Consider the following 25328-nt stretch of genomic DNA (forward strand, 5'->3'; position numbering starts at 1 on the left):
CCTACCCCGTTTTACAAATGATTCGGTCTTCGTTACCTACAATCAATCCGTCCCGGAGTCCAGATATGCATTTATGGTCATTGTGGCATTAATGTGCTTTAAAAAGAAAATGAAGAAAAAGATTATTTGTGCTTAGTGTACCAGATTTGCCCTTTCAAGATGAGCTATTCAGCATTGTACACCCGATTCGTGCTTTCCATATTTTGCGTCGTAAATTACTATGGTTTTGTTGAATCAGATTTCAGAATCGTCGGTGGTTATCAAGATAATATAAAAAATGTACCTTATCTTGTATCGCTTAATAGTGAAGCATATAAGGGACATTTCTGTGCTGGTTCCCTTATAACACCCAAGTGGGTATTAACAGCGGCGCACTGCGTACAAACGGTGACTGCTGATGATATTACTGTGCGAGCTGGTTCGAGCCACAGAAATAAAGGTGGGGAAGCTCGCAAAGTGAAACGCATATTAGAACATGACGACTACCAACGGAAATACGAGAAAGACTTCGATTTCGCACTTTTGGAATTGACAGACGAATTTCCCATGACGCGGAAAATTTCCACAATTAAACTAGCCTCTCAATTGGATAAGTACTACAGTAACGAAATGTGCAAAGTTTCGGGTTGGGGCTTAAATAAAGATAAAACAGAGAAACACCAACCGCTGAAGTCGGCTATGGTTCCGCTCCAAAGCACCGAACTATGTAAAACACAACACTTCCCTAAAAAAATCACTGTCTCCATGATGTGTGCTGGTGGGGATGGAAATGATGCCTGCCAAGGAGACTCCGGAGGTCCGTTGGTTTGTAATGCGAAGCTAGTCGGAGTCGTCTCGTGGGGAAAAGGATGCGGTATAGAAGAATTTTTTGGCGTTTATGGGTCCGTTAGTATGATACGGATATGGATAAACCAGGAAACGGGTGCTTGACGGCGCAGCTCAATAGCTTATGTTCTCAGGTAATAAACTTGTATAACAGGATTCAGTATGTAGTTATTCAATAGGCTCCGAAAGTGTAAATTTCAGTTCCATTATCGTAATGGGAAAATATAGCTCTTTGTAGCATTTCTGAAAAGTGTCGATTAGAGCGCTTCTTGTGGTTCAATTTAGTTTTATCACAGCTTGTTGTATGCGAGATCGCACTCACCCCACCGCTCCTTGCAGCAACAAAAAGAGAAAAAAGTGATAGATACTTTATGCAATTGTTTCATTACAATAACTTTACTGTCTGAAAAGGAGTGTCCTTCAAACAGCCAACAACATTCTAAAGCAGACTAACGCATGTCAAGCTTTTGTCATTGACCGCTCCGTCAATCTCAACTTCTCGAGATGACACGTAGATGCGATATTGCTTCCTAAAAGGCTTACGAGAACGCCGAATTAAATCCTAGGTGAGCTTGGCTGGACTTTTTTCTAGTCTTTTATTAAAAATGTTATGACGCATACGGGAACTGCACTAAGATGAACTAAAGCACATTGAGTTTGAAATATTCACACCTTTGGAGCCTTTTTGAGCTAGTTTAGTACTGAAGTTTTAGTGTATGAACATTGTAGGTTGATTGTCTACATGAAGCAAGCTAAGTGTGCTTAAAACATTCATTACTTGAAAGTATACATGATAATAATCATACTTTTCTGCAAATTCGCTATCAACAAAATGTCTAAGGAAGCGTCTACCCCATGTAGTTTGTAACAAATACTCATGTTGAGTCGTAACTCGTTGAGCTGGTCCTTAAAGACCCTGCCACTTTCATTGAATACCCGAGTACTTGACTAGAACTCGCACCAGAAACTTTGGCACAAAAATCACATTCTATTCCAGTAAATTCTAAGCATTAACCTTTTGTCACTATTTATTGTTAGACTAAGTTGTTCGAGTAACGCTTCTTATTATTTGTAATTTGATACGCCTGATATAGAGTAATTCAAAATACGATTATAAATCTGTGATTTATTGGACTTCAAACCCGTTTCAGCACACGTCTCGTAATGTAGAAGATTCGGTACGGCTTCGTTACCTTTATTGAATTCGTCCCAGAGGTCGGACATGCCTCACTGGTCAGTTTGACATTCGGCTGGAAAAATCAGAAACAGGTTATTCGTAACTGGTGCACAAAGGATTAAGCTTGCCATTTGTAGGATGAGCAGTTCTCTAATAACGTACATCTGGTTCGTGCTATTTATGTTTAGCGTTGTAAATGATGGTAGTTTTGTTTTTTGTTCAGAATTCAGAATTGTTGGTGGAAGGCTAAACCGTATAAATAATCTACCTTACCTTGTATCGCTGAACAGTGAAGCATACGAGGGTCATTTCTGTGGAGGTACACTTATAACGCCCATCTGGGTACTAACAGCGGCGCACTGCTTACAATCAGTGACTCCCGATGATATTACAGTACGAGCTGGTTCTACTCATAGAAATAAAGGCGGACTGACTCGCAAGGTGAAGCGCATAATAATTCACAAGGACTACCAACGGCTCATCGAGAAAGACTACGATTTCGCTCTGTTGGAATTGAAAGACGCATTCCCTATGACGCATAAGATTTCTACAATTAAGTTAGCATCTAGTATGGATTCATACTACAAGGGTGAAATGTGCAAAGTTTCGGGCTGGGGTACAACAAAAGATGAAAAACAGTCGCAACAACCGTTGAAAACTGCCATGGTTCCGCTGCAAAACACGGATGTTTGTAGAGCACAACACGCGCCTAAACAAATCACTGACTCTATGTTTTGTGCTGGAGGCAATGGAAACGATGCCTGCCAAGGAGACTCCGGAGGTCCGTTGGTTTGCGAGGAAAAACTTGTTGGAGTCGTCTCCTGGGGTAAAGGATGCGGTTTGAAGGATTGGTACGGTGTTTATGCTGCTATTACAATGGTGCGGGTATGGATAAATCAAGAAACGGGTGCCTAAATAAATCAAACAACTAATAAGCTTGCATGGCAGAATTCAGAATATAGTTGTTTTATTATTGGCAATGGATAACGGTGGAAAGAGGGTGCACCAGAACCGTAGCAATAGGGATCTTAAGGGGTGTGCGGGTTACGGTATTTTCTGATGTAGATTAGTACTGTGAGTTAATATCTCAATCCTTTTTCTATTTCTAAGCTCGAAACTATAAAAAAACATTTTTGCCTTTCTCAATAGAAAGGTATTGCAATTGCTCTGAAAACCGACTTTTTAACGGAGGTCCAGAGGGCCGAGTGACATATACCATTCGATTCAGTTCGTCGAGTTCGGCAAAAGTCTGTGTGTGTATGTATGTGTGTATGTATGTATGTGTGTGTATGTGCGTCTGTGTGTGTATGTGACCAAAAATGTCACTCATTTTCTCAGAGATGGCTGAACCGATTTTGACAAACTTAGTCTCAAATGAAAGTTCCCATAGGCTGCTATTGAATTTCTAACGGATCCGACTTCCGGTTCCGGAATTACAGGGTGATGAGTACGAACACGCAGAAAATGTCGATTTTAATAAATTCTGCAATGAATGTATAAAGGTGAAAATTTTTCCAAAATATGACCACAACTGCTTCGATTTGTAGTATTAGGTCACTAACATCCATTCAAGGTCTATTTGGCCACATTGGCCACCATCATCGGTTCCGGAAGACCCGGTAGAAGTATATAAATTCAGAATAACAGTCACATTGGTTTCTCGGAGATGGCTAGACCGATTCAACTAAACTTGGCCTTAAATGAAAGGTATTGCGTCCCCGTAAATGGCTATTTAACTTCATCCCGATCCGACTTCCGGTTCCGGAGTTACAGGCTGTGGCGTGCGATCACATAGCAAATTGTGATTCAAACCGATACTCCGATGAAAGCAAAAAAGGTAAAAATTTCGCTTTTTTCAGTTCAATATTACCGTGGCTGGTTTTTCTTTTTCAAAATTTTAGAACTCGAATAATGATTTATTTTCCTGTATATAGTTGTCATTTGATGTATAATAATAAAATGTAATATATTCATTTAAAAGCTTTTAATGAATATAAACAACGCACACATTCTCGTGATTCATGATTGAGAAAGGCACAATTGCACCGCTTGGTGGATTAATATAGGTTTTTAGTTTGTTTCCTGTTAGAACAATGACACATCAAAACCTATGAGACTTGTATGACTATTGACTATATAGGTTGCCTCATCAGATCTACCATAGTTTGCAGATAAAACTTGGGATTGCAAGCTGCTAGCGTATTGCAAAAGTACCAGATCATGCTATGTGGGGTGTTGTCCCGGTTAACAATAATGCGAACGAGATATTTGCAGATACGTCATTTAGTAGGACAACTGTCAGTTTGTTGGCTGAATTTAATTTTGTTTTTTTTTTAATTTAAACATCAGAAAAGAATAATTAGGTTTTAAAAATAATATGAATGTACTCGTAAGGACACCCACTATCAATACATATGAAAAACTGACACAATTTTTCCAAATAAAAGATCCCTATGCAGTTTTGCGTGAGGGGGTAATTTTTTTATTGAATTTAACGTACACCACCAAAAACCATCGTTACATGCATATAAAACAATCTAACGGGTAGCAATTAAAATATTGGATTTTTTAAGGGAACAAACAAAACAAACGAGCTCAGAGAGAAATTAGAGTATGTATGTTAGCCCTGTTTCTTCTCCCTCTGCTAGTATTTTTTGTTTTGTTTATGCTTGCTCAGTTTTACTCAAAATGCTGTCGAAACAGGAAGCATTTCGCGAGCGCGTTCTACGTTCTGTACAGAAATCTCGGCAAGAAGCATACGGTACAACAAAACGGTCTAAAAAATTATTACTAGTAATAAGAACGATCGCACGATATCATGTCCGTTTCGCCCAAATTCCCGTTTCGTTTGAGTCGTTTAAGTTTATATTCAAGATTGAATATATAACTTGGAAGAACGTTGAATGCGGCGGACCAAAATTATTATCTTTTACGTAAAAAGCCCAAATAATCGATTGAAAATAATTATACTAATCTCTCGAAACGTATACATACATGTTACCCCAATTCTTCGCACAACTAAAGTTTGAAGTTAATACTGGCTTTAAATTTTGGTAAAAGCTATATGCGGCTAATCAAATGTGTTAATTCTTATGTATAAAAGTTCAAGTTATCGTTTGAATGTTGTTAGACTGACTGCCTGCAACCTGTGTACTCGTTTTACCCCAATTCCTCCCATGACTCAAGTATAAAGTTAGACCTACCTCCACATGTTAGAAAAAGGCTGAGTCCTTATGCAAAAATTGTGGGGAATCGATTGAAGATAGCTATAATGACCGCACAAAACGTGTGTACCCGTTTTAACCCCAACTCTTCCCATGTCTCAAGTGGGAAGTATAACCTGGCTGTGTTTCTCGAAAAGAGGCAGAATCTGGCTAATCAAAAGTAGTAATTCTTATGCAAAAAAAATCCGGGGAATCGATTGAAGAGAGTTAGAATGACTGCACGAAACGTTTGTATCCGTTTTACCCCAATTCTTCACATAATACAAGTGGGGAGATATACCTGATTCCACATATTAGAAAATAGCTGAGAGCGGCTGATCAAAAATTATTTAAATAGTTAGGGAATCGATTGAAGATCGTTAGAATGACCGGACAAAACATGTTTACCCGTTTTACACCAAATACCTCCCATAACTTAACCCTCAAAAAGGCAACCGGGTCCCAGAGGCCCGGCACGTTATAATTTTTTAGCTACAAAAAAATGTGTATGCAGTATAAGCTTGGGCATGGAAATTTTGATAAGAAGCTTTGAAATCTATAACAAAAATAAAGAATTCTGAAATTTTCATCTATGGAGTGATGCGCAGCTATGTTTGAATTTTTTACATGCACAAAAAGGCAAGCCGGGCCTGGCAGGCCCGGTGTGCATGCAATATTTACTAGGAGTACCACGGGTTTTATACATTAATATTTATCTGAAAAAAAAAACATTTTTATGAGTTCAGCTTCATATTAGCAGAAATTTTTTCATAGTTTTATTGATTTTATCTTTTTACCTTTTCTTATAAGAATTTTTTTTTTGAAAGTTTGAGCGAATTCTATACATTTCTTTTATAGGAAATGTAAAAATAGCATACGATAATGACGTGTGTCATATTTTTTTTGGGTAAATACTTTTATTTCACCCACTGTGGTCTACTTGACAATTACTTGGATACAACAGACCCTAACTCTGTCGTTATTGTCTATTTTTGTTGTCTATTCTTTGTGTTATAGTTGTCATAATTATTCAAATTGTAGGATCTAAAAGCAACAAAAAGTTGAAATGGCTATAAGACTACATGCACATGTTTTCAATCGTCTCAAAGAATTTGAAATAATGGAAGAAATTCGAGCAAATTCTACAGCAGACGATTCCGAAACTGATTTGCAAAGCGAGGAAGAATGTGTGAATGATATTGCTTCCGTCAATGAATCTGATGCAGACTCGGAAGAAAAATCTGAATATGTACTCCGGTTATGCATCAGAAGAAATTAATAGCAACCCAGAAACATTTATTGGTCGTGTTCAAACGAAATGGAGCTCAGAACCAATCGACATTCGACGTGATCTTCGGAGTGCTCACCTTTTGGAAAAACAAAATTTGACCTTTTTACATCCATCGCCTTATACGCTGAAATCAGGATTTGCTGCGTGTTCGTACTCATCATCCTGTAATTCCGGAACCGGAAGTCAAATCAATTAGAAATTCAACAGCAGCCAATGGGAACGCTGTACCTTTCATTTGAAACCAAGTTTGTAAAAATCTGCAAAGAATTCGCTGAAAAATAGGTATGACATTACTTTAGGAACTTGGTAAGTTCCCCCGGTGCATCAAGAACCGCCATAGTTGGCCAATGTGGTCGAAGTGCCTTCGGTGGGTCATTAATGATCTAGACATGCAAAGCCAAGTAATGCTGTATCGATTTTGTTGGCTATTTTCGGCAAATTTGAGACTAAGAGAAACGAAAGCAATGAAATTGAAAGACGGATAGGTATTCTAGAGCGAATCAGTTATAAACTTAGAACGGAAAACTAGAACTAGGCAGGCTCATATGGGCATGATCGAAAGGAAATGTGAAGAATTTTTTGCCTTCTGCATAGTAGGAGTTGGGCGTTCCACCCAAGTCTACCGCATGGTCTATGGTAGAACATAACTCATCATCATGATTTACCGCCGACGCCGGCAAAAAATTCTTCACAAATCCTCGCCTAGAACGACCATGCGATCATTCTTCTCCCTTTCTGCTAGCATCAAGCCGTGACGTATGCATTCAATCGACACCAAGCTATCGGTGTCGCACCGATCCTATTGTGATTGAACTACTTATTTATTTTTTCGTTCCGCACACACGGATGGCTGATAGCAATTAATGACACAGCTCAGCTAGCAGAAATCGAATTTTTATCTACTTTTTTTTACCAACTAGTTTATATGTTACTATGTTTTAATTGCCGCAAGGTTCTACTGTATCGATTTTGTTGGCTATTTTCGGCAAATTTGAGACTAAGAGAAACGAAAGCAATGAAATTGAAAGACGGATAGGTATTCTAGAGCGAATCAGTTATAAACTTAGAACGGAAAACTAGAACTAGGCAGGCTCATATGGGCATGATCGAAAGGAAATGTGAAGAATTTTTTTGCCTTCTGCATAGTAGGAGTTGGGCGTTCCACCCAAGTCTACCGCATGGTCTATGGTAGAACATAACTCATCATCATGATTTACCGCCGACGCCGGCAAATTTCATTGCTTTCGTTTCTCTTAGTCTCAAATTTGCCGAAAATAGCCAACAAAATCGATACAGTAGAACCTTGCGGCAATTAAAACATAGTAACAAAGCCAAGTAATGTTGCACATATTTTAATATATATTGCATCATTTGGACATCATGGTGGTATCAGTTTCTATGGAAATTTGCTGTGTGATTGTACTCTTCAACACGTAACTCCAGAACCGAAAGTCGGATCAATAAAAAAAATCAATAGCGACCGATGGGAAGGCTGTACCTTTCATTTGAGACTAAATTTGTACAAATCAGTCCAGTCACCTCTGAGAAAAATCGGTGAGATTGTTTGCCACATACATACATCCATACATACATACAAACATATACATACACATAGAGACATTTTACGATCTCGACGAACTGAGTCGAATGGTATAAGAGATTTAGCCCTACGGGTCTCGGTTAAAAAGTCGAAATTTCGACCGATTGCATAACCTTTCTATATGAGAACGGCAAAAAGGAGCTTGAATTTAGACGGGCCTGAGAGGCCCGGTTTGCCCTTTAATGTTAGGATTTTAGCTTGCCTTCACAAGGGTTAAGTGTGAAATTAAACCTGGCTGTACTTCTCGGAACGAGGCTGAATGCGGCTGATGAAAAGTAGTAATCCTTATGTACAAAATTCCACGGAATCGATTTTAGATAGTTAAAATGACCGCACGAAACGTGTATACCCGTTTTACCCCAATTCTACTCATTAATGATGCGTGAAGTTAAACCTGGCTGTGCTTTTCGGAAAGGGGCTGAATGCGGCTGATGAAAAGTAATAATTCTTATGGCGAATAATCTGGGGGATAAAAGATAATAAGAATGACCGCACGAAACGTTTTCATGCGTTTTACCTCAGTTCTTCACATAATACAAGTGTGAAGTTATACCTTACTCGACATTTCAGAAGTAGGCTGAAAGCGGCTGATGAAAAGTAATAATTACTATGTAAAAATTCAGAGGAATCTATTGAAGTTAGTTAGAATAACCGCACGACACGTGTGTACTTGTTTGCCCCCATTCTTCCCATAACTCAAGTGTGAAGTTAAACCTGGCTGTGCTTCTCGGAAAAATGCGGCTGAATGGGGCTTTTCAAAAGTAGCAATTCTTATCTCCAGGGAATCGATTCAAGATAGTTAGAATAACCGCACGAAATGTGTATACCCGTTTTACCCTAGGCTGAAAGCGGCTTATTAACCATCTTCGCAGGGATTTTATCAAATACTTGGTTCTAGAATGACGACTCGCAGTAAATTTTTTTTGCTGATCAGAAAGTTAAGAAATTTTCCAAACTACTTCCAAACTCTCGTGTGAGGGGTTTGAACCTCAAAACGCTTCCCTTGCGTACGGGCCTGGTTGATTGGTAGTATAAGTCTGTGCGCTTGTGACGATGGCTATCATGACATCGAGCATGTTGTCTGGGTGTGCTCCGGATATTGTGACGCCATGTCTCAGCTAAAGGATTCCCTTCGGGCTTGAGGTATACCACCCAATGTTCCAGTTCGGGATATCCTGGTAACTCGCGATCTTTGCTTTATGCCCCTTATTTTTAATTTCATAAAAAACGGAAAATGGCTCTATATAACACCTCTCTGATTATTTTTCGTATTTAGAAATCCCCTGTCCTGCCTGTGGGCCGACCAGTACCCTTTTGCCCTCACCAGTACGCCCGCACAAAAAAATCGAAGCAAAAACGACCTGATTCGAAAGATTTTCTGCTGGTCTGAAGAACACTACCCGTCGACCCGGTTCTTACGTGGCCTGAGGCTGAAATCAATATTACTGATCTTCTGTTTGCCTGATACACTCTGATCGATCCGTGCCGGATTTCAGATATGCAGTTGATTATTTGGTATATAAAAGGAACATTCGGAAGTTGGTTCTTTGTTAATAATCGCGAGCGAATTTGGAACTGTTATTGAAGATGAGTTCTTCTTCAAAATGGTGTGGTTGGACAATTCGATACGTGTTCTGCATGCTTTTCATTGTAAATTGCTCTAGCTTTATTAAAACAGACAACAGAATCGTTGGTGGTAGGTTGGAATCAATTAAGAATGTTCCGTATGTTGTAGCGATTGGTAGTCCAATGTTCGGAGGACACTTTTGTGGCGGATCCATTATATCATCCAGTTGGGTACTGTCTGCTGCACACTGTTTCGAAGGCAAAAGACCAGAGGGTATTGTGATACGAGCAGGATCAGATTCTAAAAGTGAAGGTGGAACAGTACGCGGTCTGAAGCGCATTATAATGCACCCGGGGTTTTCTTATGCCACCAAAAACGATGATTTCGCTTTGTTGGAACTGTCAAGTGCATTACCCAGAGCAAGTGGAATTGCTCCCATAGAGCTATCTAAAATTACGGATCCTCATCATGCGGAAGAAGCCTGCAAAGTATCTGGCTGGGGTGAAACGGAAGACCCCCGACAGTCACATAAACCTCTAAAAACTGCTATCGTGAGGTTGATGAACACGCAACGTTGTAAGGCAGTGAACCATCCGGTGAAAATTTATGACGCCATGGTGTGCGCTGTCGCAAATGGTGGCGCTTCCTGTCAAGGAGATTCAGGTGGCCCGTTGAATTGTGGTGGGAAACTGTTCGGAGTTGTTTCCTGGAATAGGGGATGCACTTCTAGAAAATACCCTGGCGTTTATGCTACAGTGACTTCGGCAAGAAGCTGGATATTGCACAATACAGGAGTTTGAATGTAAAATGAATAAATACAAATAAATGTGTTTGATAAAGAAAACGAATTTGAAATTTACGAATAAAAATAATTTGTTTGATTCACTTATTTTTTTAATTATTTAACTGCGAAATTTTGCACTGTGCGCTATAAATATTAATTGAAACCAAAACATGGAGGGTGTTGTTAACAGATTTTTGAGATCCTGAGATTTTTCAAGATGAATGAGTAGTTTAAATGTTACTTTAATTTCTCAAAGACTCTTTTTTATCACACACGTTAATAGCAGTAAAATGAAACCCTTAAATCGCATATTTAGACCGAATGCAAATAATTCAAAGAATCAATGAAACCGAGGAAGAAAACATTCAAAAAGTCTTATCTTTATTATCGCGAGAACAAACCGATTTTCTGTAATCAGTAGCTTTTGTTGGTTAAACCGAATATGAAACTTCTTTGAAAGTTTTTGACTCTTTAACGAATGTCATTACATTTTCAGTTACTATTCGCATTGTAGATCAGATAAAATTGGTGATTCTTGCTCCATCACTCGATCAATCCCGGTTTGCATTGCTCCAATACTAACGTAAACTCCAGGCCTTGCCGCATCCAACGCCCCACGAAACAATTCCAAGTACTTTCTGGTCTAGTACGAAGGGGGCTCCACAGTCTCCGCTACAAGCTATTGACTAATAACCGGAACATCAGTTGTTTGCACATTCTTCGGATATTTGTCGATGGTGGGATCGGTAAGTCCGCTGATACGTCCCATTGATCCAATCGATGGATAAAATCCGTTTTTGGCCATAGAAATCCATTTGGTACATTTATCCATTTTAAGGCTCCGGTCCAACATCAGCAGGCTTACATCGAAGTCCTGGGTTTGGGTAGAGTAGTTTGGATGGGTGTAGATTAGACTGGTTCAATTTTTTACTTTTAGCTCCCCCAGGCTTTTCTGATTTCTTTTATGGTCCTTAGTAATTGTGCAAATTTTGGTACCGATTGGTTGTGTCTACGGACCCTCCAAAAATTTTAAAGTTTATATGGAAGTTTGTATGGAAAATCGGTTAACATTGAAAATAAATTCTTAAAAAATCACCATATCAATCATCACCTTCATGAAAACACTATATATTTCTAAAGGTATTCTTCTACTGAACACATTCGGGGAACATTGCAAGTTTATGAAAACTCGCTGAGAAAAGTTATTAACTAAAGAAGCAGCATGACTTCAAAACAAGTGGATTTTATTAGTAACCATAGCAACCCTGTTTGAATAGCTACATCGTTATACCAGTGTAAACTAGACTTGCCACCCACCGCTCGCGTATGTCAGATACAGTTATTCAAACAGGGTTGCTATGATTAATAATAAAATCCACTTGTTTTGAAGTCATGCTGCTTCTTTAGTAATAACTTTTCTCAGCGAATTTTCATAAACTTTTAAAGTTCCACGAATGTGTTCAGTAGAAGATTACCTTTAGAAATATATAGTGTTCTCATAAAGTGATTGATAAGGTAATTTTTTAAGAATTTATTTTCAATGTTAACTGATTTTCCATACAAACTTCCATATAAACTTTGAAATGTTTGGAGGGTCCGTAGACACAACCAATCGGTACCAAAATTTGCACAATTACTGAGGACCATAAAAGGAATCAGAAAATCCTGGTGGAGCTAAAATCAAAAATTGAACCAGTCTAGTGTAGATATTTTATGTATATGAATTCTAAATGGTTTTCCTCATTGAATCATTGCTATGGCGGTGATCCAACATTTCTTTACAATTATTGTGGTTAAAAAAGTGATAAAACTTTTCAACACGTTTTGGGCTAAGTCGATTGCATTTCTTACTGTGAATCCACCTAAACGTACTAAACATTTTTTCTACTGTTGCTGATGTAGTTGATGTCGAAAGAATTCGGATTGCGATTTGTGAGAGTTCTGATTACGGTTCATACTAATAACGAATGTCACGGCCACTCGCTTTCTGCATATTACTCACTTTTACTTTTCACCGCACTAAATAGGTATTTTCTAAATTTTGTGTGAATACCTACCTCATTTCGCTGAAAGTATAGCAACCCCTAAAATGAGGAACAAGCAGAATAAAAGTAGTTTGGGCATCACACGATTATTCTAATTTTCACTAGTTAGAGTAACAATGACTATTGTTCCCAGTATTATATGAAACAAGTTGAAATATGGAATGAACCGAAATTAAAGTCGCAGGAACAGAAAATGCTTCGTAAAACTCGTTATAAATATATTAGAATGTGAAAATTGGATTTAAACTTCAAGTTTAAAAATCGGACAGGAGCTTTTCGATTATGTTTTACAGAATTAAAACCGTAAAAAAAGTATATCCGGTTCTTACAAAAGACTTTTTTATTAAACTTTTAATATTAAATGTAACGTTGTATGGAATTACCCGTGAGCGAGTAATACTGGATTTTCATCCTTGCCGACTTTTTCGGGTGAGAATATTCTAAGCTCTAAGCTCAAGCATATCTGTCCGATTTTTACGCTTGATATTTATATTCGATTTTTACATGCTAAGATATCTGGAGTGGGTTCTACAAAATGTGTTTTATCCTTGCGACTTTTATTTTCGGTCTCTCAAATGTAAATGCAAGATTCTTTAACCCTCCGGAAGTCGCGCAAATGGCCCACTGAACGAGCAGCCGCTGGTGCCCTAAGACGATTTCGCTAGATTTTCAGAGCAGCGTGTACTCAGTGCACTAGCGTCACTGCCGAAAGGTTAAAAAACATTAAATGAACACCATACATTCGATAAAACGAAAAAAAGCCATATTTCGTCCGGATTAAAATGATTTGGGAAAAAACCCGGTTGAAACCCAAAAATAAAAACCCGGGAAGATGGATTTTTTCCCACCGGTACATCCCTGATTGTAAGACAATCCACCCTGGCAGAGAGTAAGTCCGAGACGAACAGTGCTCGAGAGTGGTCCCTCCGGTTGCTTGGAGTATCGAGCTGTATTAAGTGACAACAGTTTCCGTAGCTCGACAACTTAAATCTGTATTGCCAAGGAACATCTCAGAGTGCAAAGAGTATGAATCGACGTTGGACAGCCGCGATTCTGTCAACGCCGTTCTGGTTGTAGGGATTCTAAACAGAAGAAAAATATTCTAGTGCTGAGCGAACCAACATGCAATAGAGTGATTTTAAACAGTATGCGTCCTTAATGTTTTTCGCTATTCGGAAGATGAACCCAAGCTATCTTTATGCCTTATCTACAATGGATAATGTATGTGGTTTGAACGTTAGTGCCGAATCCATGATGACTCCGAGATCCTTGCCGTGAGAGTGTCTTGGAATACTCGAGTCGAAGAAATGGTAGTTAAACTGAATCGGAAGGCGTTTCCGCGTGAACATAACGATTGAGCATTTACTCGGGTTTAAAACCATTCTATTTAGATCATACCACGTACTAAAGCTCTCCAGTTCACTCTGAAGAAACTCGGCATCGGTTTTATCCCATATTCATCAAAAATTTTCGTGTCGTCGGCGAAAGAAAGGCGGGGTCCTTGTAGTTTGATGCTGAAGTCATTAAAATAGAGGAGGAATATCGCTGGACTGAGATGGCTTCCTTGCGGGATGCCGGATGTAGCGAAGAATGGTGCAGATAGACAGTCCTTCATGCTGATTTAGAGTTGCTTTCCGTCGAGGTAGGAACGAAACCAGAGCAGGAGTTGTCCATGAATACCGAGTTTGTCCAGCTTCGCTATCATGCAAATATCATCGGCTTGCAATCTTGCAGCGAATCTATCGAATACATATGTTGTGAACGAGAGTAGGTTGGTCGTTATCGATCGTTTAGGCATAAAACCATGTTGGTCGTCTGCAATGTAGTGTTTACAGTGAATGAAAAAAGGGGCTAAAACAACCAGCTCGAATAGTTTTGATAAATCACTGAAACACGAGATTCCCCGATAATTGTCAACGTTCGGAAACACGTGCGTTGCTTTCCAGAAGGAAGGGAACATTCCAGTGGTTAGCGATAGCACGAAGACTCGCCAAAGTGATTCAAGAAGCCCGCTGGTGCACTTTTTGACAAAAATCGAGGGAACGCCATCTGGGCCCGGCGAACTAGATGCTTTCAGCTTGGAATTTTCTGCAAGAATGGCAGCATTATCGACATAAATTCAGTTGATGGTTCGTCCTAGAGAAGGAATTAGATTGGCGGCGGAAGCGACTTGTTGTGGTAGAAGGCTCTCGTCGGAAAAAAGAGCTTGAAAATTTGTCGAAGATCAGTTGGCAAATTTCCTTAGTATCGGTGCCTAAAACTCCATTTAATGACATACAAGATGGTAAACCGGATGCTTTTCGCTGCTCGTTCACATATTTCCAAAACGACTTGGGCTTAGATTTCAGTTCTGAACTAAAGGAGTCGGTGTACATCATAACTCAAAATTTACTGGAAGTCTTGAAATTTTTCACAGTACTTCTTCACATAATTTGCCAGGTAACTACGGAAATTTTTCCATTTTTGGTCGATTTTATAACTTTTTGTAGCACTTAGAAACCAATCAATCGTTTTTCGCAAAAAATCGGCTTATCTGTTGTTGCACAATAGAAACGATAATAGAAAGAAAATCTTCTGTATTTACCTGCAGAATTACACGAAGAAGGGTTGCACAAAATTTCATTGCTATTGGTCCTGTACATTTTGACTTATGATGTACACCTGGAAATTGGCTGAATATAGTATCACTCTCCAACCTCCCCCCCCCCCCCCCTCCCACCCTTAACCATTCATGTTTGCCCATAGTTAACTAATTTTAAAATTAGTATTGCTAAGAAAACCTTTTCAATTTAAAATAGTACAACTCTATCAATTGACTGAACAGTATAGCACAGGAAATGATAAAAAATGATAGACGAAACAGCAGGAAATCACGTTCCTTAGGAACCGTAATACTGGTACTGAACAAGAGCCAATACAGGTATTTTCGGTACCTACCATACAATTTTGTTTAAGAAAAATATGTGGACTCTCTAGAGGAACCCGTTTCAAAATATCGGTCTACAAGGTGGCTTTTAACCCTTTAATGCCCAACTTTTTTCTAGTGCATGTAGGGTTGTTTCAAAACTATTTTTCCTTGAAAACATTCATAAAGATAGGTGCTTCCCTCGCAGTGCTAGAAACTGCTCAACTTTTACCTTCCAATGCTCAATACAATTCTTCTAGAATATTTACAATAGTCCACTTGCGTGGACATTTAGCCAAAGGCACTCTAATGTGATAAGTTTTATCATTTTCCAATAATGTTGCAACGTAACGGAGATATATGAAAAATACAATTTTCATCGTCATCATAAACACGTAGTGTAAACGAAATATAAGGGACGTACATTTTTTTTTAATTTGCTTTATTATTATTATTCTGACTACCTATGGCCTACACAGAAAAAAACATTTTGTAATTTTGGAGCATGAATACAAATGCAAAATTAAGTTGCACCACAAATACACACCACATGTCATGCTTTCTTCAAAGAATTTTATTATAATTTTACATGTTAATTGAATCCCTAATAAAAATAAATTATACACGAACTTTAACCCATATAGTGCAACGATTCCACATATTGTTTGGATGATACGGTGAACAATAGATGCATCGAATTCAATTTAATTTTCAATCAAATTTTTGATTCAAGCTTTATATGCTTACATTCGTATTCATTTACACGTCGTTTAAATTTCATTATTTTTTAGTGAGTAAGTCATGTTTGCTGTGAAATCTTTATCTATAAAAGAACGAACAGCGATTTAGTAGCTAACAATTTTAGAGTTAGTGAACTGCTTCAAATTGAGCGATTTGTAATTTTTAGTGAGCAGTAAATTCAGCAAAACTTCATAGTTTACAAGAAAGTATGGAGCTTTGGTATGCATCAGTTCGGATCGGAGAGGCGAAGGCATCGGACGCAATTTTCGTTTCTGCTTCTCGGGCGTAGTTAAGTTGCTTGGCTTGAATGGCGTGCTGCTGCAGTGTATAAACTGAGAGCTTTTTGTGAATATTTGGCAATTAAAAATTAATCCAATATCAAGCCAAGGTGTGAATTTAGAAGATAGTGATATAAGTGTGATGCCGGATCATTGAAATTACCGTAAAACAGCACTAAGCGGTCTAAATATATGAATAAAATCTATAATACCTAGTTGTGTATGTATGTACAAATAGTCTGTATGGCAGTGGTAGTGAAGAAAAAATTCAAAACGTGGTAATACCACATGCTTGGTGTGTGTGGTTTGCGGAGCGTTGAAGCGGAGTGACGAGAGAATCCAGGCTGCTGAGATCAAAATTCAAACGGGTGATTTCAATCTGATTTACCATTATATCGTTTTGTTCTTTTCAGCATACTGTGTTTGAGTATCGTATTTCTCACTTTCCCGTGTGGGTATTGAGAGACATGACTGTAATTGTCCATATGTGTGAATACCCTTGCATTGACCTTTTAAATAGGGTTAGCCGTTTACGCAGGTGAACGTAAGGGTATTCCGGTGGACTATGCGTGTAAGTAGGTTTATAGTGGTCTTTTCTTGAACTGCGAAGGAGGCCCATCTCTCGGTTCATTAGGTATGATGCGAATCATGTGGGATTGTTGTTGGAGGGGTTTTACGGCCTGTTTGACGAGTGCTGCTGAGGAAACTGCTGTGGTCTTTTCATACAAAGTTGCATTTGTCTCAACATAGTGTGTTGGTGCGACGATTATTTTTCCGAGAGCGATTTACAGATGTTTCCATGGATATTTTAGTGGCTGTTTTACGTGATTTCAGGGGTAAATTTTCATTAGGTCTAGGTTGGCGTTGAGAGATTCTCTTTGTTTGTTTTCTTCTCTGTTCATTGATTGGCCATTTCAACATTTACCTCTTAACTCCTTGTATAATATACTTGCAAAAACCGTAGTCATTCGATATGTTAAGGGAAATTTATGGAAAGTATTTGAGTAGCGTAGTAGTGATCGGCGGAGGACAGTTCGGCTTGGTAAGCCGAAGTCGTGTGCGTAAATATCTCTACGTGTGCGGTTTGTCTCGCAGCTGTTCGGTCGAATCGGATGGCGTAGCGCTACATAATTTAACTGCCTCTGAAGTTTATGCAGTAGTTTCTAATAAATTTGGCATTTTGATCATGTGAAAGGCCGCGAGGAGTTTATAATAAATTATATATAATATATATTATATTATGAATTAATTATAACATATCACTACATGCTTTACATGTACTGCAGTCGTCACATTCATTATATGTATTATGATTATTACAATCAATATATTATATCCTATGCAGAATATTACTAATAATCCCGTTTAATTTATAGTGGTATATTTGGTAGTAAATAATGATTCACAATCTATTAGCAAACATACAATAGGGCAGAATGAATATGCACATTATGCTATTTATAATATTTTATTATATACCTAATATAACTGTATATATTTTACGTTCCTTATATTTATTATATTTATTTGATTAACTGTACCGAAAATTTTTAATGTAAACGTTTTACATTTTTGTGCCTATTATATTCAGTATATTTGTTTATTAATTTAGTTCAATGCCTTATTCTCATTATTGCCGTTATATACAACACCTTTTTAAATTGCCTTAAAAGTATCCAAATTTATCAAATACTTATTAAAATTATTTTTAATACTTATATTATTTTCGTTACATTTATTATATTTATTATATTACATATGGTTTTATATACAAATAGTACTGGGTAGGGAGGGATGTACGATAACCTAACAGTTCTGAAAACAATTCGGAACTACTGTAAGGATCACCTGAAGAAAAACCTCTAAATTAAATTCAGATATTTTTGTTTTATTTCAGATCATTTATCTAGATATACCTAAAACGTTTGTCATCAATATTTATATAATATGAGAATCATTTCAAAAATATGCTGCAACCATAGTACTTTAAATTAAATATACGCAGAAATGTCCACATATAATTGCTACATTATTTTAACGCATTATAAAGGTGTACATTCAATACAATGGAGATTGACTATCATATTTATTATGTTTATAGGCCAATTTCATAGATGTTTCATTAATTTATTGCAGGCATTATATTAATTACTCATTTTCAGTTTTATACGTTCGCTTATTGTATGTGTTATATCCATTTATTTTCGTACCACAATCAGTATATTTTCAGGTATACATATTATATACACTACATACTTCATTTAATTATATTTGTTATGTATACATTATTTGGATTAGGTTAATCACTTTGCGTTTTTCAGGCAGAAGACATCCACTCAAAACATTCATTATTACCATTTTTTAAATATATACTACACTGTATATTGTTTTCACAGTCAATATATTCATTTTATTGTACTATATTATATTATATGTTCGTTATATCATTTTGTACTGCATTATATTCTATTATATGATATATTTACATTACAAAACAAAAGAAGTCGCATAGGGGATGGGAGCATCAGGGTATCATACAAATTGAGGACTGGACGAAGGAACGTGGGTAGCCAGCCTGAGTCACTTTAAGGAAACTTCAGAAGGTCCGATAGGAGTTTGACGCACCCTTCTCCAAACAAACCATCAGGTGGGTTCAAGCACGTATAGCGAAATTTTTTACCCTTTGGCTGGATATTATTGTTGGAAGAGGACCTTTCCATCCCGCGGAATGCGCGTAAGTGTCTCTGCTTACGGGTTCGCCCAAACCCATTTTGTTCCCTCTTCAGTAACAACAGTAATATGAAGGTTAAATGATAAACTATTTCGGAGCTACGATAAGTCTACCCGCATACACTGGAAAAACCTTGAGCTGATGGTGGCTATATATCACATCACATCACAAGTATGGAGCTTTGGTATGCATAAGAGAAACAGGCAAACCGTATAAAGGTCGAAACATCAAGGCGACGAGAGTAAATGCGAGCAACCTGTTCGGATTTTCTGACATTCTCGCTTTGAATTACGTTTGATAATAGGGTTTCTTACATTTACCATCTGTTGAAGTTGATAAAAGTCTCACCGCTTAGCAGTTATTGATTTCAACAGGGCCTAGATCTCGAAGATGCCGCCTACGAAAAATATTTTCTGCTGAAATGAGACATGCCATTCAGAAGCAACTAAAAACAAAAAAATATAATTTTTTGTTAAGAACAAATCAATGAGGTCATCAGTTTGAGCGTTCAATTTCACTTTGAAGCATTTCTCGAATTAAAAAAATATTCGAATACCGGTTGACGGCGCCGGTGGTTGAGTGGTAAGCGTGACCGCGACTCATTCCAGTTGGTCTAGGTTCTATCCCAACCGAGGTCGTTGAGATTTTTCTGAAGTGAACCAATCTGTGGTCACGTCTTCCTTCGGAAGAGAAGTAAAGCCGTTGTTCCCCGGTCCATGATTTGATGGATCGATATCTAGTCCGGCGCTGGTATCGATCAATAAAATATTAGGATTACCAGGAGTTGAAAGATGTTTCGCTATTCATAATTAATAGCATAATTATCTACGGATTCCCTGTGCAACTTTAGCTAGTCTAGATCGAGAACGGAATAGCAGCCAGGGGTGGTCTCACAAGCTCAAGCTCAACCTTAAAAAAATATTCGAGTACCGGTACTGAGGGCTTCAGTACCGCAGTACCGGATCTCGCCAAAAAGGGTCGGTACTAGGAACCCTATTCAGGTACTAATTTCCGAGTTATTACTCGAGGACGGACCTCAGAAAACTTGTGTTTTACCGAATACACGGTTTTTTGAAGAAATAAAGTCACTTCGGTCAAAGTTATCGCCGCGTTGACGTCAGTGTCGCATGAGTATCCGTGGAAATCCCAAATCTGGGTTCAACTGTCCTAGCAACAACTTCCGGAATTGAACATTGGTGCCGAAAACCAGGACTTGCGGTTGCCAAATCGTTTCTTCAAGGGAGATGCTCTCCGCTTAATACAATCATCTGCAAACTATACGAACTACAAAAGAATACGACAATCGGAATCTGCTCGTAAAGCATCATATCTCAGCCCTCGGTTCCCACTGAATCAAGCGGAAATCACTCTCTGATTTGCCAAAAGCAAAAGGGTTCCGACAACCGACCGAACATTGCACACTTTCATAGATTTTGAGGTAACAGCCAGAAAGCCCAAACTTATCCGTGATCTGTACTGCAGTTGCTGAAATTAGCTTGATTGATGGTATTATGAGTTTGAACCAAATTAGAGCTGTAGCTAGAATGGATATTACTTCGAGCAGCATGCAGAACAGAGCGATCACTGATACTAATCAATATTTTTATCAGCGTTACCTAATTACATATTTACACCCTGATCGATCCGTGCCGGGTTTCAGGTATGCCGTTGATTATTTGATACATAAAAGGAACATTCGGTAGCTGTTTCTTCGTTAGTTGCCTGCGAATTTGGAACATTTGTTGAAGATGAGTTTTTCTTTAAAATTGAGTGGTTGGACAATTCGATACGTGTTGTACACGCTTTTCATTGTAAATTATTCTGGTTTTGTTAGCTCACAAGATAGAATCGTCGGTGGTAGGTTAGACTCAATTAAGAATGTTCCGTATCTTGTATCGATTGGTAGTCCAATGTTCGGGGGACACTTTTGCGGCGGATCTATTATATCATCGACTTGGTTACTCTCTGCTGCACACTGTTTCGAAGGCATCGGACCAGAGAGTATTGTGATACGAGCAGGATCAGATTCTAAAAGTGAAGGTGGAACAGTACGCGGTCTGAAACGCATTATAATGCACCCGGAGTATTCCAATGTCACCAAAAACGATGATTTCGCTTTATTGGAACTGTCAAGCGCATTACCCACAGCAAGTGGAATTACACCCATCGAGCTATCTAAAAGTGCGGATCCTCATCATGCGGAAGAAGCCTGCAAAGTATCTGGCTGGGGTGTAACGAAAGACCCCCGACAGTCACATCAACCGCTAAAAACTGGTATTGTGAGGTTGAAGAATACCCAACGCTGCAAGGAAGTGTACCATCCGGTGAAAATTTATGACGCCATGGTGTGCGCTGCCTCAAAAGGTGTCGATGCCTGTCAAGGAGATTCAGGTGGCCCGTTGAATTGTGGTGGGAAACTTTTCGCAGTTGTTTCCTGGGGTAAAGGATGCGCATCTAAGAAGTACTTTGGTGTTTATGCAACTGTGACCTCGGTAAGAAGCTGGATATGGCAAAATACAGGAGTTTGAATGTTGAATGAATAACACAATTAAATATGTTTAATAAACAATATTGAAATTTCGGGTATATATAATTTGTTTGATTTATAGTACATAATACTTATTTTATCTAATTATTAAATTTTGAAATTTTGCACTGCAAAATTAATTGAAGTTAAAACGATATAGTGTTTTCGATAGATTTTTGAGATTGGATATTCAAGAAGAGCGAATAATTTAATTGTTACATTTATTCCTCAAATACTTTTTTATTGGCACATACGTTAATAGCAGTAAAAAGAATCCTTTAAATCGCATATATAGACCGAATGGTCTGAATAAATGTGAATTTTATAAAGATTAGAAAAAAAAACGAGAATGAAAATATCCAAAAAGCGATCCCTTTTTTATTGATCGCGAGTACATACTAATTTTTAATAATCAGTAGCGGTTGTTGGGTTAACCGAATATGGAATTTCTGTTATAGTTTTTTGACTATTCGACGAATGTCGTTAAATTTTCAATCACTATTCGCATTGTAGATCAGATAAAATTGGCGATTCTTGCTCCATCACTCGATCAATCCATGTTCACATTGCTCCAACACTAACGTAAACTCCAGGGTGGCCCGCCTTGCCGTATCCAACGCCCCACGAAACAATTCCAACTACTTTCTGGTGTAGTGCGAATGGGGCTCCAGAGTCCCCGCTACAAGCATTATAACCACCTCTGCGATACTGTGCGCAGAACATGTTGTAAGATATCACATTCCTATGGTAGTAATATTTACATTCCATCCGACTAATAATCGGAACATCAGTTGTTTGCACATACTTCGGATATTTGTCGATGGTGGGATCGGTAAGTCCCCAACCGCTGATACGTCCCACTGATCTAATCGATGGATAAAATCCGTGTTTGGCCATAGAAATACAATCGGTACATTTGTCCACTTTAAGGCTCTGGTCCAACAACAGCAGGCTTACATCGCAGTCCTGGGTTTGGGAAGAGTACTTTGGATTGGTGTAGATATTTTGGACACGGATCGTTGATTTTCGGTGGAAGCGGGAGGGGGATCAAGTTCCAATATAATTTGTTGTAGCTTGAAAATTGTCCAAGCAGTGAGCTGCTGTTAGGATCCATCTTGGTGCCACCATTGATCCGCAGCAGATATACTCACTAACCACTAGGTAGGAAACAGCGCAGACCACCATTGTTTTTCAGAGTGTGTTATCCTAGGAAATTCAACCTTCTGCTTCTAGTGAGGAATATTGTTTTGTACTGGATCCAATTAGGCTTCGCTACAGATAATCGACTGTAACCAGGAACGAATCTTTATATTTGATGACTTTGAATTCAAGTTTTCACCATTTGTTTGATTAAATATTTGAATTAATATTAAATAATTCAGCACTGCAATGATGATATATTTTCGAAACATTTTTTTTATTTTGTCATCGTTGACTCCATTTATAATGTCTCCTAGCGACAGCAAAATTGATCATGGATTCACAAAATCTGGGTCATTATTGGAGAAATTCATCCTTCGAAGAACAATATAGTCTTCCGCGTTGGTTTCGTGGGTGATGAAAAATAACTTACACAACGCTGATGCGCATTCTTTTTTAATGCGATACATGCTTTGGCGATACAGACAGTGTTAGTATATTCGGTCAGTTTCCATATTATAGTTCAATATTTGAAAAGTATTTTCTAAATTATTCAAGATTGTATGTTGAAAACTGATCGAGTGACAGTAAATCTCTGGAAATGTTTTGGGGAACAAGTAATTTTGTTATGTACATCATAGCTCAAAATCTACTGAATGTCTTGAATTTTTTCACAATACTTCTTCACATAATTTTCCAGGTAACTAGGCAAATTTTCCCATTTTGTCCGATTTTTCAACGTTTCATAGCACTTAGAAACCAATATATCGGGTTTCGCCAAAAACATCTAATTTGTTGATGCATTATTAAAACAATAGTTGAAAGAAAATCTTCTGTAGTTACCTGGAGAATTCCACGAAGAATAGTCAATACTATCAAATTTCAATACTATTGGTCCCGTAGATTTTGAGTCATGATGTACCTACATAGCGTTTTTTCAAACGAGCTCGAAAAATTGGCTGTCACTTGCCAGGCAAATTTAGAAAATATTGTTGAAATGTTGTATTATTTATTTATTCATTTATTTATTTTCTCTATTTTCATCTGACCTTCATGGTCCACAAGCCACAATGAATAAGGAGAAAAAACTTATTGATTAGGCCTATCAAATGCGTGTAAAAACCTCATTACCTTTTGATATGAAAACATTATACTAAATTGCACATTAAATCACATTCTTTTCATTACAATACATTACATTTCATTTCATTACAATACATTACATTTCATTGCATTGGATTTAGTTATAAATGTAACAAATCAAAATAATTATCTAAGTTAATCTAAATGCACTAAATTAGTCGTTTAAGCCTACATCTAAAACCATTATATGATAAAGAGTAGTCATAATATTCATAAAATTCTATTAAAAGCGCTACACATCACCCTTGTGGGTTCGCTCTGTCCATAATTAGCACTTTGATAGTCAAGTCTCTAATAGCGGTAAGCTTGAAGCTAGTTGGTACCGCCGCACGGTACTATCTTTGATTTTAGGCCCGAGTTTAGTTGTCATTGCAGAAATGGCTGCATCCTGAAGCCAAATGAAAACAGTGTAAAGGGGTGCCATATTTCTCTTGCATACATCTCAATAATTTGAATCAACTTTTCGACCTTTATGTGCAATATTATGGCCCATGTTGCACACAAACCATATGAGGGCAAGTAAGCAAGTTTTATCCCGTACGAAAAACAGGCAGTGTTGCTGAACTCGTAAAAATAACTCTTATATTTCTCATTCGCGTGTTCTCATTGCGCCCAACACTCGTATCCGAGTGTTCTCCATACATGCTTTTCTTTCGTTCGCTCCCCAGCCGGGTAGAATTTCTGAGAGTTCCAGTCGGCCAAAAGCCACTCAAATTGCACATATTGAAACACACTCTTTCGTTCGCACCCACCCACTGGCGCTCACTCCTACTGCTGCTACCACTCGTCCATGCTCTCACTCGCCTAAGCTCCCACTCGCCCATGCTCCCACTCGTCCGTACTCCCACTCGTAGCCACTCGCGCTCTTTAACCCACTCGTATCCACACGCACTCTTAAAAGGCGTTCGCCTTCACTCGCACTCTTGCAGTCGCCAGCGCTCTCGCTCCGTCTCGCATTTCGTTCTTCGTTGGTAGACCAAGAATGCTGCAAATGAATTTATTCGGATATTTTATACGCACAATACGGCTGGCTTTCGTCACCGGTACAGCACGTCAGGGAACGTCAAAATTAGTTATATGCAGTTAAATGGAGGTATTCACACACAACATCAACAGCACGGAATGCTTTGACGTACGGAAAGAGTGAACGAGAGACGCATTCAACTTAACTTGCTGGAAGCTGATGTATCGTTTGGATTGAGGTTGATATGACACTGGTATAGCGGAAAAGAAAATGGCGCGGGAAATTCATAAGTCATAAACGCATCCGAATGAAATGCGGTCGCATTAAAACGCAAAAATACCTATATTGAAGTTTGAGATTTTTTGTGGAATAATGAAATGACAGGAACATCCAGTTTTTATTGTCAA

The 25328-nt window shown here is 38.2% G+C and overlaps 2 protein-coding genes across 2 annotated transcripts; both read left to right on the forward strand.

Annotated features, from left to right (window-relative positions):
• Window positions 1-133: 133 nt before the first annotated feature.
• On the forward strand, window positions 134-10517 carry LOC131679456 (transmembrane protease serine 9-like). Its single transcript, XM_058960186.1, has 3 exons — window positions 134-929; window positions 2119-2909; window positions 9661-10517. Exons 1-3 carry the CDS (start codon window positions 160-162, stop codon window positions 10461-10463), a joined length of 2364 nt encoding a protein of 787 aa, XP_058816169.1. The 5' UTR covers window positions 134-159; the 3' UTR covers window positions 10464-10517.
• A 10352-nt stretch (window positions 10518-20869) lies between these two features.
• On the forward strand, window positions 20870-21698 carry LOC131681424 (trypsin-2-like). Its single transcript, XM_058962202.1, has one exon. It carries the CDS (start codon window positions 20896-20898, stop codon window positions 21673-21675), a length of 780 nt encoding a protein of 259 aa, XP_058818185.1. The 5' UTR covers window positions 20870-20895; the 3' UTR covers window positions 21676-21698.
• The last annotated feature ends 3630 nt before the right edge of the window (window positions 21699-25328 follow it).

This window comes from Topomyia yanbarensis, chromosome 2 (assembly GCF_030247195.1).
Source record: "Topomyia yanbarensis strain Yona2022 chromosome 2, ASM3024719v1, whole genome shotgun sequence".
NCBI lineage: Eukaryota > Metazoa > Arthropoda > Insecta > Diptera > Culicidae > Topomyia > Topomyia yanbarensis.